The 12,322-nt window shown below is 36.4% G+C and overlaps 1 protein-coding gene and 1 long non-coding RNA gene across 2 annotated transcripts; both read left to right on the top strand.

Moving 5' to 3' along the window:
• The first annotated feature begins 1,142 nt into the window (after positions 1-1,142).
• LOC131307436 (uncharacterized) lies at positions 1,143-3,241 on the top strand. The gene is made up of 2 exons (XR_009194129.1): positions 1,143-1,319; positions 3,125-3,241. It is a non-coding gene; the product is annotated as an uncharacterized LOC131307436 (long non-coding RNA).
• Positions 3,242-8,526: 5,285 nt separating this feature from the next.
• LOC131307437 (putative 12-oxophytodienoate reductase 11) lies at positions 8,527-11,720 on the top strand. The gene is made up of 5 exons (XM_058333933.1): positions 8,527-8,708; positions 9,439-9,579; positions 9,734-9,870; positions 10,451-10,627; positions 10,918-11,720. Exons 1-5 carry the CDS (start codon positions 8,596-8,598, stop codon positions 11,508-11,510), a joined length of 1,161 nt encoding a protein of 386 aa, XP_058189916.1. The 5' UTR covers positions 8,527-8,595; the 3' UTR covers positions 11,511-11,720.
• Positions 11,721-12,322: the final 602 nt, after the last annotated feature.

The raw sequence follows: 12,322 nt of genomic DNA on the forward strand, positions 1-12,322 counted from the left end.
CCAGTTGTCGGACCGGTAATGGGTGGCGGCAAGTTGGTCGAGGCGGAAGTCGGCGGCGGAGTCGGTTAGGTTTTCGGAGAGGTTGGAGTGGATAGTGCGCATGGAGCGGCCCATGGAGTGGTGGGTTTTGGGGGAAGGGGAAGAGGATGGGCTGTAGAGGATACAATGGTTGGGGAGGGTAAATGACAAACATGCCCCTGGTTTTGAAGTCTGGGGTAACAGCGTGAGAGGTGGGGGACTACATTGGTACACATTTAATAACGTTGGGGACTCAATTTCTCCAATGTGTTTATTGGGGACCAAAATGAGATTTTTATGATACTTTGGGGACCAAAAATGTTAATAAGCCGTATGGAAAATGATAAGAATACCCTTCGTTGTAATGGATGACACTCACCCGCGTTAAACTCAGGGACTTAATTCGTACAAAATTAGAATATTGGGGACCAAATGTCTCCAATGTTTATATTGGGGACGAAAATGAGATGGCATCAATACTTTGGGGACCAAAAAGGTTAATAAGCTTTTCTTTTCCCTTCATCTTTTATCTGTCATCAAAAGACAATATTTTGATTCCACTCTCATTGTTTTGCAAAATACTACCAAAAAATATGTGGTAGAATTTGTGCCAATTTTACGAGTGCTAGTTTTCTATTTACATTTCTCGGTATGTTTGACAATGTGGCATGGACTCAATATCTGTGTCGAGGGCAAGTATTAATGAAATCAACAAGAAGGGCCAAAGATATTGCGGTCATGTCAAATATCTTGGTCCAGGACTTTTTAGTCATGTGTAGATCTGCCATTGGATTTATTATGCATTTTGAAACATTAACTACATTTTTATTCATTGCAGAGGTAGCTATTGTTAGGTTCATTTACCTCATTTCTATTTCCTTGTACACATTTATGATTAGTTTTACGACATGACATATTTGATGTAGGCATCTAGATTTCGAGGAATTGGAATAGCCTTTTGCATAACTTGTAAATATGCGACGTAACCTCTCATTTCGAACATGTCTAGTGACTCATTAGTCATTGTTATCTTTAATTTGTATTGGCCTCTTCGTCTAGATCAAGACACTTAATTAAGCTCTGTAGCTGTTCGGTTTCTATTGACTTGTTTATACCGGGTGTAGGTTTCCAGCCAAACGGCCAAGCTCCAATCTCTTCCACAGACAAGAAATTTACTCTTCAAATACGAGTTAACGGTGTTTATGTAGCAAAATTTTCACCTCCACGACGGCTAAGAACTGATGAAATTCCTCCAGCAATCAATGATTTTAGACTTGCTGCGAAGAATGCTATGGAAGCTGGTAAGTTTGGGGCTAATTGACTTTCTACCGAGATAACAAGTCTCTGTTAATCAAAATCAATGCCAATCTTGTGACTCTTGTGAACACCATGTGCCTCGTAGAAGTCTTGTTTCCAGAGCCGGCTTATGGCGGACTCAGGGGGGCTGCTGTCCCTTCAAGGGACAGCAGCGTGCTGTCCCGGCCCAGGGAGTCCCGCTCCGAGCTTGGTTTGACGATCGGAAACGTTCACTTCGTAGAGCTCGTCGAATTGAACAAGTGTATATAAAAATCAGTTTGATCGGATATCTTTAATTGCCTGATCAGAACCTTTTTGTCTTGAAAAGAATGGATTCGAAACACTGGATCAAATCTACTAGAACCCATTATTGGCAAGTTATATATATTCTAATCAGGCACTTAAAGATATCTGGTCAAACTGATTTTTTGCATACTTGTTCAACTCGACGAGCTCTACGAAGTGAACGTTTTCGATCGTCGGACTAAGACCGGAGCGGGGTCCCCTGGGCCGGGACAGCACGCTGCTGTCCCTTGAAGGGGGAGCAGCCCCCCAAAGTCCGCTTATGGCCAAGGCCGGGGAAGACGGCGCTTCTGACCCCCGAAAAAAATTAAAAACGAGGGGCTCCAAATTTTTAGGATCCCTGTATATATATATATATATATATATATATATATATATATATATATATATATATATATATATATATATATATATATATATATACAGTCATTTTCAAATGAGGAGTTAAAATAAGGACCTCTCCATTTCTCCCATTTCCCGTTTGAATTACAATGATCCGAGCCGCTCAATATGTTCAGAACGTGATTTTAAGAGTACCCGCGAGGAATCAACAAAAAAAATGACCGGGAAGGGCTTCATCCAAGCAGTTTTTATTTGAACCGTTCGATAAAAAATAAACAAAAACTGCTCGGATGAAGCCTTTCCGGTTATTTTTTTTGGCTGATTTCTCGCAAGTACCCTTAAAATTACGTTCTGAATACATTGAGCGGCTTGGATCATCGAAATTCTATCGGAAAATGGAGGTCCTTATTTTATTAAGTTAAGGTGGTCCTTAGAAGAAGGAGACTATATATATATATATATATATATATATATATATATATATATATATATATAGAGTCTCCTTTACACAAAATAGGCCCAATTGAAATTTAGGAGCCACAATTAAAACAGGCCTAAATTGTGAAATTACTCATTAGAAACATTGAGGCATTAAAAAAAAAGAAAGAAAATAAGACGTATTCCATAACAAATACATATTCTTTATTTGTTTCGAATTTGCTATTTTGATTTCTTTTAATACTATTCCCTCCGTCACAATTTGTTTGTTCAATTTGGGAAATAGAACTTTTTAAGGGAACACAATCATTGCACCAATAAATGATCAACTTTCCAAAAGTTGCCCTCCAAACTTTTTGAAAAAAATTACTTTAGTTCATATGGTAAGGGACAAAAAGGAAATTTTGTAGCTTTTGATCCCTTGTTCTTTTAAAGTTGACAAATATTTTGGGACAAGTAAAAGTCAAAAATTGGACAAACAAATTTGGGCGGAAGGAGTAGAAAATGCATAAATGTCTCATTTTCGAAGTGTGCTTCCGGCCCCCGAAAATCTTGAGCCGGCCTTGCTTGTTTCGATGTAAAGTTGCTCTCAATCTTAAGCAGGGTCATATATTTTGGATTCAAAAAGTGCAATGAGAATTTTCCCCCAAGTTGGTACTGATCCTGCTACCTTAGTATGCTACAGTATTTTTCTTGAGGTACTGATCCTTCTGTTCCATTTTTGCAGTGCTATGGCCCGGATAATCTTTGAAATTCTATGAGGCAATCTTTGAAATTTCATCGTGATATTGAAAATAAATTCGTTTTGACTGTTGTTCTTCAAGGAGTTGGCCCAGTTGTTTTAGTTCGTGCCAAAGTTTCTTTCATTAATCAGCTTGGGTAATCAGGGGCGGAGCTATTTTTAGGGGGTGTGGAAAGATAACGGGGGTGGGTGGGTGGAAAGATAACAAGGGTGGAGCTACGTTTGGGGGGTGGAAAGATAACAAGGGTGGAGTAACAAGGGTGGAGCTACGTTTGGGGGGTGGAAAGATAACAAGGGTGGAGCTACGTTGGGCTCGGGGCCCCGGCCAGAGTTTTAAAAATTTTATTTTTTAAATACCTAATTTTGAATTTTATCGATAATTATTCATGTATAAGTATGGGGGTGGGTGGGTGGAAAGATAACAAGGGTGGAGCTACGTTGGGCTCGGGGCCCCGGCCAAAGTTTTAAAAATTTTATTTTTTAAATACCTAATTTTGAATTTTATCGATAGTTATTCATGTATAAATACTTATAATCTTAATAATTTTGATTTGATAAAAAATCGGTTATTTTACATTCTCATTTTTCAAAAAATTTTATAAATAAAAAATAAACATGTGATTGTTGAAGTAGCGTAAAGAAAAAACAAAATGATTGGTATACTTTAACTTTATTAGGCTAGAATCATTTCAATGTGCAAATTTAATATATTAGAAATCAAAAACTTTATGATATAATAAGTATACGTTCTGATAAAAAATATATGTTTGTTAAGCCGATCGACTCCCCTCAGATCAAAATTCTGCCACTATGAGTAATCCCAAGTTGATTGTTGTTTTTTATCCTTTGATTTTGACTCCTCTTGTTGCACGGATTTATCATCGCAATGCTTATTAATTTAACTTTATTCACCACAGGAGTCTGGAAAAAGTCCAAAATCCACTCCTTGGAGGTTTTTTTTTTTTTTTTAAAAAAAAACAGCACTCCTTTGAGTTCAGTTGTCACTTTTCTTTCAGTTAATGAATATTATATGATTGACGTGAGGTTAATTTTTATTATCCAATCGTAAAGCTGATTGTATCAAAACTCATTTTATTCTTTACAGGTTGAGTAGGTAATTAACCAAAGATTAGAATTTTCTTTCTTTTTCTTTTGTTGTTTGCTTGTATATATGTGATATTGGAGTATCTTTCGCATTTATTTTAGACGTACGTGCATTGGCAAGTATTTGCTTATATCAGGATTATTCAATGTTTTTGGGGCGGGGCCTAAAACAAGTGTGTCGGTCCCACTTCAACGTGTGGTAGAAAAGGAGTCTGTGTACTCGTGACGGGGTTCCAAGGGCACAAAACAATCTCTTTGGTATCATGCGTACAGATATCTTTATCTTGTGATTCTGTGAATCACTTTGAGTTAATATTGAACCAATTATAGCCTCATTTCTGCTGAATATCTTAGCGGAAGATCCTATCTCCTTTGTAGCTACTCTCCAATAGGTCTACAAAAACTACAATGGAATTCTCTTAATTTCCTATCTCCTTTCAAATAAAGCCTACAAAACTACACAATGGAATTGTCTTATTCACCTCATGGCTTTCCCTTTTAACTTTTGGATTTTCAAGAAGAATCGTAAAAGTAAATTTTTTTAATTTTTATTCAAATATTTTAGGAAATAACCACTTATTTCTCAAAATAAGTCAATTTATTTTACTTTAGCTGCTAAAAAGTGGTTATTTCTCATAATAATTGGGTAATAGTAAATTTTTTTTACTTCTATCCAAATATTTTGGGAAATAACCATTTATTTCTCAAAATAAATCAACTTATTTCACTTTGGCTGCTAAAAAGTAGTTATTTCTCATAATATTTGGGTAAAAGTAAATTTTTTTTACTTTTCCAATTCCTTTCATCAAGACAAATCAATAATTTACAAAAATTTGGCGCAAAACTAACAAATGCGAAAAAAAATCAAATAATGATAAACCAACTTATTTTAAGACAAATTTAAAAGAACGCAGCCTCACCTGGGCGATTAATATGTTTATTGCTCATTCCAATCATAATTTTTAGTGATGGTCGTGTCAAAAAAAAAATTCATAATTTTTAGTGATGGTTAAAAGGAGCTCTTTGCTTGCCCAATTGCTTCATTGTAGTAGCGGTGGCTAGAGATGATGAAGCTCTTTGCTTGCCAACTTTCTCCAGTACTATACTAGTCAAAGTTTTTTTTTTTTCCATTTTTTTTTTAATGGAAGGAAACTAAAAGTTTTAACGAGATTAAAAGGATCCCTAACCTAATATCTATATAAGCTTGTGAGATCCATCAATCAAGACTTTGTTCTGCAGATATTCTTATTTTTAAGTGGAATATTTATTTTTCGTTTTACGAGATAGATTATTTTCTCACAATATATTATCTTTAATTCAAATGTTTATTTTAGTGGAACACACCCGATACTCCTACGTTGGAGAGACACCGATATGTACGGAATGTAAGGGTTGGTATTTCCCTACAGAGAGAGTTTGACTCCTATTTGTTGAATTGACTCTGGACTCAATTGGGTCTAGGTTCATCAAAAAATTATGCACATAACTAACTCAATTACGTCTAGGTTCTTCCAACAATTCATCCAACAATTATGCACATAAATATTTTTAAAATGTCAAAATTGTTTTGTTTGTGCCAAAACATTAGCGCATAAAAGTCTTGTACACTGCACATGGTAGAAAACTTTTTTTTTTATGTACTAAAGTTTTGGCACCAACAAAAACAGTTTTGACATTATGGCTCCGTTTGTTTTGATGTAAAATATTTTTTTAGAAAACAAACTTCAAACTTTTATTTGTCAGTGTTTGGTTAGAACTTGAAAATATTTTCAGAAGCAACAAAATACTCTGTGTGTGTGTGTGTGTGTGTGTGTGTGTGGGGTGGGGGGGGGTGGGGTGTGTTTAAATGATAGAGAGATCTGAGAATATTGGAATTGAACGTGGATTAGAACTGACGATCGAGGAAACGAAGCAGTGAGAATTGCAGCAAAAGGCAGCGGATTCATTTCGGAAAATAACTTACGGAAGATTTAATGATAAATCATTTTCATCCAATTGATGAAAAATATTTTACATGTAAAATATTTTTCTAATTTTTACACAACCAAACACCGGAAAATAGAGAAAATATTTTACCGAAAAACATTTTACGCCCAAACAAACAGAGCCTATTATTTCTCCATAATTTAAGTCTCTTTTTGAAAATTCAACTATTTAAAAAGATATCTTCGTTATACTTTTTTTTGTTGAATATTAAGAGAATCTTACTCTACTCTATATCTAGGGGAAGGGGAAAGGGAAAGGGAAAGGGAACATTGGGAATAAATCACCACAAAGTGGAATTTAAACCACCATTGCAACACTACGTACCTTGCCTACAATGAGATTTAAACCTAAGACCTCTTAGTTTGGAGGGTGGGGGAAGTGTTATATGGGCTTGAGTCTATTGACACAATTTTCCATACTTCAAAAGGTACAATTTTTATATTTTCTATTTTATTAAAAATAAGAGCTATTACTCAAGTTCAAAAGAGGAGGGCAAAAAACAAATGAATCATGTTAATAACATCTCATTGGACTATTGTCACGACCCAACCCAAATTCATGACTGGCCAGTGAAAAGAAATCACTAGAGGCCTAAAAACATTCTTCTGCCATTGCTTTACCAAAAAATATACTCCGTACAAATGAAGGTGGGCCCTAAAATCTCTGAGTAATACAAATAGTTTGTAAGCGTCTAAAAATCTCCTCTTATACAAGTCTTGAAATAAAATAGGACAACTCTTTCAATTCTTTTTATCCAGTCGTCACGAACCTGCCGTGAAAGGGTTTCATAAACACAAAACCAATTCAGTGAGTTATGATATACAGAGGTTACACAATTAGCATGAGATAAATCTTTGAGCAAAATATTCAATATTCAACATAATACGATGCATCAATCGTGAGCGGAACACCGGCAATATTCCTCATGACGGCCAAATCTCAACGCCCAAATTTCTTTACGATACGCATAATACGTTTCATTTTTTTCAAGATGTGCTCATTATGCACTACGATGCATTTTTACAAGCCATCTAATTTCACAAACTCAACATTTAATAATTTCAAATCGTTAAAAACAAATTATGTAACCAAGGTATATTCGTCACTCACACTTGATGCGTGAACCAAAATGTATTGCGTGTATTTTTATCGGCGGCAGTGGGTGGCGTGGATTTTTGGCAGGGGGAAGGAGGAAAATTCTCCTGGCGAAATAACAAAAGAAGGTAGAAGAAGAAACGGGGTGGGAGCCAAGCCCATTTCCAGAAGCTCACCACAATAGACCATCGGCAGGAAAAAAACCCCACGCAGACGCGAAAACGAGTCTCGTTCGTTCCGCGCAGTTTGGGTTTTCATCTCAGAAAAATACCCAAAAATCACCGTAATCTTAGAATAATGATCTGAGATTAACCGTGAAGTCAATTTTTCAAACAAAAATCTCTATTGAATTCCGAATTTTTAAAAGCTTTAAAACGGGTTGTCACAGCTATCAATAAGATAGGAAAATGATTAAAAAATATATATTCCCTCTACCTCATTTTGTGTGCACACTTTCTTTTTGATCTACGTCAAATTGTTTGCAATTTTCCTAAATTAGCAACCACCGAAAGGCCAACGTTCAATTTTATCCCTTTAGTTTTGAGGTGAAAAAAATTATATAAGTTAAACAAAAACCAAGTAAAAGGGAATTTGTGAAAATTTAAACACTTTTCAATAAATGGAGAATTCGAGGAAAAAATTGGGACGAAGGGAGTATAATTTTGTGTTAAAATTCCTTGACATAAAGTGCATCATATTTGTATTCTTTTCACCTTATTGACAACCTATTGAGCTGTTAATAGCATAACTGAAAAATTCATCAATATATTCTCTTTTATTACTAATAAAATAGATATATATTATTAGGAAAATAATTTTCACACTCTCCCTTTTAGTCACTCACACTCCTTTTTTTTGTCATTATTCACTTGAATTTACTACATTGCCCTTTATTTAATATACTTTTTCACACATCAAGGAAAAATATTGTAAATTCACGAGCAAAAAGACAACAAAAAAAAAAAAGTGCACGTGATTAGAAGAGGAGCGTGAAAATCAATTTCCATATTATTACTCATATACGAAACATTCAAATGTGAACCACCACCACAGATTGGATGTGTCACGAATGAGGTTTTTGTCCCAGCCGTCCCAAATTTTGATTTGGCTTCCCCCATTGGAGTAGTACAGTAGTATTTGTCTATATAATATACTCAGGCCTATATATACCACCCCAGTTCGCGCCAATATTAGGGAAAATCATATCATATCATAGTACTCCTCAATCCTCATTCCAATAACGTAACTCTTCCAATTGTCATCAACAAAAAATGGAACGACAAACAGAAGCAGAAGCAGAAGCAGGGCAGGAAGACAGTACTACGCACCTCCAAATCCCTCTTCTCACCCCCTACAAAATGGGGAACTTCCAACTTTCTCACAGGTATAGATCGATCGAGCAAGACACTACCCGGCCACTTGGTTTTTTTTTTTTTCCCAACATTGCTACCGCGACACAAATACAGAAACCTTGTACACACTCACTCATATGAGGTGGACCCCACACACTGTACAAATACTGGCACACTCATGAGGTGCAGTGTGTGCGCCCACGCCCACCCTCATGTGTATCAGTATGTGGGCCCACTTTTACGTGTGTGAGCGTGTGTGTAAATATTTGTATATTTATGTGTGGTTTATAATTTTTCCTCTCGTCAACAGCCCTCCTTTGAGTTCAGAAGTCTCTTTTCTTTTTAGTTAATGAATATCTTATGATTTACTGTGATGCTAAGTATTTTTTTTTTTTAATAAAAATGTGACCTTGATTGGAAAAAAAATGTTTTTATTCTTCAAGCATTGAGCATGCAGGTAGTCAATCAAAGATCAAAATTTTCTTTAGATGTACGTGTATCTCACATTTATTTTAGACATATGTTCATTGCTAGTGGTGGTTCTTTCGTTCAACCTTTTGTTTGTTTTGAGCTATTTAATTTTGGTAGAACTTAGAAGCCATTAATTCATTTAGTTAAATCTTGTTATGGTGTTCTCCTTTAGACTTTACAAGGTGCGCGTAGCGGAGTTTGGGATTCAGACAATTTGTTTCCTTCTTTCTGATAAACTTCAAACCTTCTTGCGCGCAGTTATAACTATTTTCTCTCTCCATATTGTTTCAGAATTGTCTTGGCACCATTGACTAGACAGAGATCTTTCAATAACGTTCCTCAACCGCACGCTATCTTGTACTACTCGCAGAGGGCCACTAAAGGGGGTCTTCTCATTTCAGAAGCCACAGGGGTTTCTGATACTGCACAAGGGTACTTCTAACATTAGCTTTTTCAAAGTTCTGTATTTTTTGTATTGGTTTAGAGGAAATTATGTAGGTGAGTGTATGCATGTGTTGCTGAAAATGATTGTCTCGATCTTTCTCTTATAGTTTCGTTAACTACTTGATCTTAATTTTACGTAAAGGCGTCCTTCTATCTTTACACCTGGTATTTGGACAAAGGAGCAAGTTGAAGCCTGGAAGCCTATTGTAGACGCTGTTCATGCGAAAGGTGGTATCTTCTTTTGTCAGATTTGGCATGTGGGAAGAGTTACAAAACAGGGTATATTGTTTATATTTTTGTCTGCTTCATCCTTTATCTTTTATCGAAAGATAATGTTTAGATTCCACTTCAAGTGTTTTCAAATACTAAAAGAATATGAGTGCTAGTTTAATTTCTATTTACGTTTCTCGGTATGCTTGACAATGTTTTATGGACTCAATATCTGTATTGAGGGCAGCTATTGATGAAATCAACAAGAAGGGCCAAGGATCATTGTGGAGATCTGCTAGATGTATTTACTATGGATTTAGATACATTAACTACGTGTTTATTCATTGCATGTAGCTATTGTTAGGTCCATTCACCACATTTGTTTTTCATTGTACACATTTGTAACTTGTTTCATGACATGTCATATTTGATGTGGGCATCTATTACTAGGTTCATTGAAACACATTAGTTCATTCTACATAGATTTCGAGGAATTGGAATTTCCTTCTACATGGCTTTTAAATATTTGATGTGACCTCTCATTAGTCATTGTAATCTTTTGTATTGGCCTCTTCTTCTAGATCAAGATACCAAGGCCCTGTAGCAGTTTGGTTCTCTGTTGATTTATTTGTGGTTATACTGTGTGTAGGTTTCCTGCCAAACGGCCAGGCTCCAATCTCTTCTACAGACAAGGAATTGACTCCTCAATTTCAAGCTAATGGTATTGATGTAGCAGAATTTTCACCTCCACAACGGCTAAGAACTGATGAAATTCCCCTTGTAGTCAATGATTTTAGACTTGCTGCGAGGAATGCTATGGAAGCTGGTAAGTTTGGGGCTAATTCACTTTATACGGTGACATCAAGTCTCTGCTAATCAAAACCAAGGCCAGACTTGTAAACACCACATATGTCGTAGAAACCTTTCAGTGTGTTGTTCGAAAGTGATAGCACTTCCATAATAATACCTGCTGACAAATGTGGAGCTTTAAACAAAATTAGTTTGACTCTGCCAACTCTTTCTCAACTTGCCTACTCATTAAAAGTCTCTCAGTCTTGAGCAGGAATATACTTGTATGCTATGTTTCTTGCATTACAATCTCTTTTTAACATGCAGGTTTTGATGGGGTTGAGATCCATGGAGCCCATGGTTACCTAATAGACCAGTTCCTAAAAGACCAAGTCAATGACCGAACTGATAAATACGGAGGCTCTTTGGAGAACCGTTGCCGATTTGCCCTAGAGATCGTTGAAGCTATTGTTAATGAGATAGGAGCCAATAAAGTTGGAATCAGGCTTTCTCCGTTTGCTGATTACATGGAATCAGGTGACTCAAATCCAAAGGCTCTTGGTCTTTATATGGCCGAATCCTTGAGTAAATTCAGTGTACTATATTGTCACATGGTTGAGCCTAGAATGAAAAAGGTTGGGGAAAAATGGGAAAGCCCCCAGAGTCTTGCGCCCATGAGGAAGGCTTTCAATGGCACTTTCATTTCCGCGGGTGGTTATGAAAGAGAAGATGGTAACCAAGCTGTTGCAGAGAATCGCACGGATCTTGTTGCATTTGGCCGTTTGTTCTTGGCCAACCCAGATTTGCCTCGCAGGTTTGAGCTCAATGCGCTGCTTAACAAGTACGACAGGGAAACTTTCTACACTCCTGAACCTGTTATTGGCTACACTGATTATCCATTTCTTGACACCACTGCTTAGAAGCACAATGGTAGGATCACTCTAGTTGTTGTCCTGATCTCGGATTTCACTGTTTGAAATGAAGTTCTCCTTTAAGTAGCTTTTATTTTGTTGTTTCAGAATAACCCTCCAGACACTCATGAATGGGTACCGAACTGCATTTTTTATAATGCTATTCGCCGGGAGGAGCCTGTTGTATTTAGCGCCTTGTGCATTGGCACGATAGAATTATTTGTAGTGTCAATTTCTCTGTAGCTATTAAACCTAAATTTTTGATGATTGGAAAACATGAAGTTGAGATTGGGTTTTGATGTTCTTTCTGCATTGCTGCATCATTTGATAGAACTGATGGGAAGCGAGTTTTCAATTCTCAACTCTGTGTAACTCCAGTTGTTTATGCTTATCATCGAAAAACAATCAGTACATAGACCCTGTTGTAATAGAAATATACAGTAAGCTTCTAATAAGGGCGCCCTTACCGTATTACGGTAAGGGCTTCCCCTTTTTTTCTCTTTCCCGACCAAATTTTGATGATCCAAGCCGCTCAATGTGTTCAGAACGTGATTTTAAGGGTACTCGCGAGAAATCAGCAAAAAAAATGACCGGAAAGGGCTTGATTTGAGCAGTTTTTATTTGAACCGTTCGATAAAATACAAACAAAAACTGCTCGGATCAAGCCCTTTTCGGTCTTTTTTTTTGCTGATTTTTCGCGAGTACCCTTAAAATCACGTTCTGAACACATTGAACGGCTCGGATCATCACAAATTGGTCAGGAAAGGGACGTCCTTACCGTAATACGGTAAGGGCGCCCTTATTAGAAGTTTTGTGTATAT

The sequence above is a fragment of the Rhododendron vialii genome, chromosome 11a, assembly GCF_030253575.1.
Source record: "Rhododendron vialii isolate Sample 1 chromosome 11a, ASM3025357v1".
Taxonomy (NCBI): Eukaryota; Viridiplantae; Streptophyta; class Magnoliopsida; order Ericales; family Ericaceae; genus Rhododendron; species Rhododendron vialii.